Raw genomic sequence first — 4,435 nt, 5'->3', positions numbered from 1 at the left:
TGGTGTGTCGCGTGCTCCCAGAGATAAATTCCAACCTTCTCTGGCAAGAAGACTCTTCTTTAGGAAGTTTGAACAAATTCCAAGGACTTTCGCAGTCGAACACACATTTTTGGTTACCAGAAGTTATCGTTTGATACAAAAACAAAGTCTGTTTCTTTTCCCTGTGCAGACTGGATGTTAGGTTCTGTTTTTGTTTGTGTTTTAACCCTTGTGGTCCTCATTCAGTTATTCTGAGTCTTGTTTCTGTGTTTCAGGTATTCCTGCATGTGACTCCACCCCCAGTGATGTATGTGTGCTTGGTTTGACTGATTAGCTACCTCATGTTTTCCACTCAGGTGTGGCCCGTTCCCAAACAAGCTTCCCTCACTATTTAGCTGAGTGCTTGGACACAGGGTGATTGCTGGATCAATGTTAATATCTACCCTCCTTATGTCCTGCTGCGTTTGTTCCTTGCTCCCTGGTTTCTTTGTGCTGGTCTTTAGATTTTTGGTTTCATTATTAAAGGGACTGCTACCAACACTACACCTGCCTGCGTCCTCCATCTCTCGCTGCATTTGGGTCCACACCACCCACACCACGACAATGGATAAGAAAGGACAATGTCCATCCAAACAGATATTCTTCAGCCGCTTGCATTACTCTAGCACCAGAGAGAATGGGCGTGTATGTTCACTGATGAGGCGCGGCACCGGCAGCAGGCACTTCCTGGAGGGGACGGTTCAGAATGCTAGTGACGTCACTAAAATTTGAACTGCTCGTTCTTCAGGAGAGGGCAGAGAAGCAGCTCAGAGAGCAGGATTATTGAGGATATCTCAGAGATGCAGGAAGGAAGACCAATAATACTTTGGGGGTGTTTATGATAAAGAATTAACATTGTAACAGGGTGAAAAACTACAAAAAGTTGATTTGCATGATATAGGACCTTTAAATTGTGTTTAGATAGTTTCACGTAGATATTGCTAATTTTAGTGCGTTGGGTTCTGAGGGTTTTTCATATTGTAGAGATTTCCACTTTACAATATATGCCGACCCCGTAGAAGGAGGTGAGTATGCTACTTCCCTTTGGTGGGGGGAAGCATTTCCCCAGATGAGGTGGGAGCGCATACAGAGATACATATAGGTTTTCACTTGGTATCTACACTGGTTTAGTAGGGTGGCTTACAGGCCACCCCAACAGGGGGAATTGAGGGATATTTAGGGACATTATTTGCACATTAGACTTCACGTCACTCAGCGGTGCACACCCAATCCCACACACATTGAATACTGATACAGGTCAGAGGGAGGATGGCCCTGCAGAAGAGGAGGAGCAAAGAGAAGAAAGCCAGGCGATGCCATGATCATGGGCTCTTTCAGCTTCTGGAACACACGTGTGAAGGAACCCTGGGGACCAGCGCTGAATAGTCTCTCACTCACCCGTAAATTGTATCTCTAATAAATGGTGTTTCATCCATTCCTTGACCTCGTCTTTATTATAAGTGTATGATTATGTGTCTTCCTCCAACATTAAAGAACCGGGCGGGTTATCAGCTCCGGACAGCTGTGTAGCTTCCAATGACCGCAGCGGAGCGCATGTCGGCTTTGGACGGCAGCGTAGATCCTCTAGGGACTGGACCAGAGCACATTTAAGAATATAACCTAAAAAGACTCACATGACTCACCGGGAGGTCACATGTGACATTATTAAATTCTCGACCTGCGCATGCGCAAGGATGATCTTTCAGCGCTTGAAGCACCTCCTCTGTTGGTCAGTAAGGATGAAATAGAACTACGATACTTTTCATGCACACTTTAACAAAAAAAACAGTTAGGAGGCTGTGAGATGTTTGACACAAAATAAATGCAAACAATAAGATTCACTTTCAGGCATTTTGAATCCTCTCCAGTGCAACTTAAACGCAAGCATTCAGAATTGGCTATTAAAACAAACTGTAAACTTCACCTGAAACATGAGGCACAAAACACTCACAGGTTCTCACAATACCCAGGGCGGTGACCTCGTTGGCATTGTGTACATGACAATCAAGCGGAAGATCTTCTCTGGTCTCATTTGCAAGGTTCTTTGATTACAACCCAGATCAAATCATTGTTTCCCGTAAACCATAGGTGTATAAAAGCAGAGTGACACAGCTGTCTCTGACACTACTACTTCTGACTGAAGCTTGGGCATCGGAGAAGAGAGATAAACAATGGTAAGACAGGATTTCATTGTGCATCCGTGGCTCAGGTGGTAGAGGGTCGTCTTCTGATCGAGAGATTGGGGGTTCGATCCCAATACCTGACTATGTGTCGAAGTGTCCTTGGGCAAGACACTGAACCCTAAGTTGCTCCCAGTGGTCGACAGGCGCCTTGCATGGCAGTCCTGTCCCACTGGTGTGTGAATGTGAGAGTGATTGGGTGAATGAGCTGATATGTAAAGCGCTTTGGGACTGCTTCAGTGTGGTGATAAAGCGCTATATAAAATCAAGTCCATTTACCATTTACCATCTGCTGTTGCGGTTTCTCTCTCTCTTTTAATAACTTAAACTATTAGATTTGGCAATAAACAAAATAGCAAATGACCAATTGACATTGTAAGTGGTGCCAGGAGGATCCTGAAATATTGTTTGCTCTCTGCAGCGTGAGTGCATTTCTTTTCATGTGGGCCAAGCTGGAGCCCAGATTGGTAATGCCTGCTGGGAACTCTATTGTCTGGAGCATGGGATTCAGCCAGACGGACAGTTACCTTCGGACAAGGCATCTGGAGGGGGAGACGACTCCTTCAACACCTTTTTCAGTGAGACTGGGGCAGGGAAACATGTCCCTAGAGCCATTTATGTTGACCTGGAGCCGACTGTCATCGGTGAGTAATCTTAACAACTCATTGATATATAATTATATCAGAACTATGACTAACAAAACTATAACTATACCCAGAATACACTGTACTTCTTTATACTGGGAAAAGTAAGTAATTTATATTGACAAACAGTAAGAAAGCAATCAACAAGAAATCAGCTCACTGGTTTAACTTCATTTAAATGTGTTTGTGTTATTACTCACTCGTGCCTAGTCATCTTCTGTCCCTGAACATCAGGAAAAATGTAAAATGAGCTAATTAGAACTTTTATGTTAAAAGGAAAAATGTCTATGGATTGGAGATTACTCTGAATTGTGTATTTTATTAGATTATTTTGAAACTACATAATCTTATTGCTTTGAGTTACTCAATAGATGAAGTGCGAACAGGAACGTACCGTCAGCTGTTTCACCCAGAGCAGCTTATTACAGGAAAAGAGGATGCTGCCAACAACTACGCCCGAGGACACTACACCATTGGGAAAGAGATCATAGATCTTGTTCTGGATAGGACTCGTAAACTGGTACGACTAAAATAAATAAAAGTTGAAGGAAATAAAACCTGATCTTGGAACTAATATGGCTTTGATTGCCTTTTGTTCACAGGCGGATCAGTGCACTGGCCTGCAGGGATTTCTCATCTTCCACTCCTTTGGTGGAGGCACTGGCTCTGGTTTCACCTCCTTGTTGATGGAGAGGCTCTCTGTCGACTATGGTAAAAAGTCCAAGCTTGAGTTTGCCGTCTACCCAGCACCCCAGGTTTCTACTGCTGTAGTTGAGCCTTACAACTCCATCCTGACAACCCACACCACCTTGGAGCACTCAGACTGTGCCTTCATGGTGGACAACGAGGCCATCTACGACATCTGCCGCAGAAACCTTGATATTGAGCGCCCTTCATACACAAATCTTAACCGTCTCATAAGCCAGATTGTCTCATCAATTACAGCCTCTCTTCGCTTTGATGGAGCTCTGAATGTTGATTTGACAGAGTTTCAGACCAACTTGGTGCCTTACCCTCGTATCCACTTCCCTCTGGCCACCTATGCCCCGGTCATCTCTGCTGAGAAAGCCTACCATGAGCAGCTGTCTGTGGCTGACATCACCAACGCCTGCTTCGAGCCGGCCAATCAATTGGTGAAATGTGATCCTCGCCATGGTAAATACATGGCCTGCTGTCTGCTGTATCGCGGTGATGTAGTGCCAAAAGACGTCAACTCTGCCATCGCAGCCATCAAGACCAAACGCTCCATCCAGTTTGTGGACTGGTGCCCAACAGGCTTCAAGGTGGGCATCAACTACCAGCCTCCCACTGTGGTTCCCGGAGGAGACCTGGCCAAAGTGCAGAGGGCCGTTTGCATGCTGAGTAACACCACCGCCATTGCTGAGGCCTGGGCTAGACTGGATCACAAGTTTGATCTGATGTATGCCAAGAGAGCTTTTGTCCACTGGTATGTTGGAGAGGGAATGGAGGAGGGAGAGTTCTCAGAGGCCAGAGAGGACATGGCTGCCCTGGAGAAAGATTACGAAGAAGTTGGTACCGACACTGTGGGAGATGAGGAAGGAGAAGAATACTAAAGGGTTTGATGTAACTGCA

The 4,435-nt window shown here is 45.3% G+C and overlaps 1 protein-coding gene across 1 annotated transcript; it reads left to right on the top strand.

Annotated features, from left to right (window-relative positions):
* Positions 1-2,144: 2,144 nt before the first annotated feature.
* On the top strand, positions 2,145-4,435 carry LOC114475176 (tubulin alpha chain-like). Its single transcript, XM_028465826.1, has 4 exons — positions 2,145-2,192; positions 2,620-2,842; positions 3,214-3,362; positions 3,445-4,435. The coding sequence occupies exons 1-4, from the start codon at positions 2,190-2,192 to the stop codon at positions 4,414-4,416; spliced, it is 1,347 nt and encodes a 448-aa protein (XP_028321627.1). The 5' UTR covers positions 2,145-2,189; the 3' UTR covers positions 4,417-4,435.

The sequence above is a fragment of the Gouania willdenowi genome, chromosome 14 (genome assembly GCF_900634775.1).
Source record: "Gouania willdenowi chromosome 14, fGouWil2.1, whole genome shotgun sequence".
Lineage (NCBI taxonomy): Eukaryota > Metazoa > Chordata > Actinopteri > Blenniiformes > Gobiesocidae > Gouania > Gouania willdenowi.
This window is presented reverse-complemented; position numbering and strand designations above follow the sequence as displayed.

Excerpts from the sequence above, each read along its gene's own strand:
- LOC114475176 (XM_028465826.1), top strand. Across the intron at positions 2,843-3,213 it reads CCTGGAGCCGACTGTCATCG|ATGAAGTGCGAACAGGAACG; the intron begins GTGAGTAATCTT and ends GTTACTCAATAG. Across the intron at positions 3,363-3,444 it reads TGGATAGGACTCGTAAACTG|GCGGATCAGTGCACTGGCCT; the intron begins GTACGACTAAAA and ends TTTTGTTCACAG.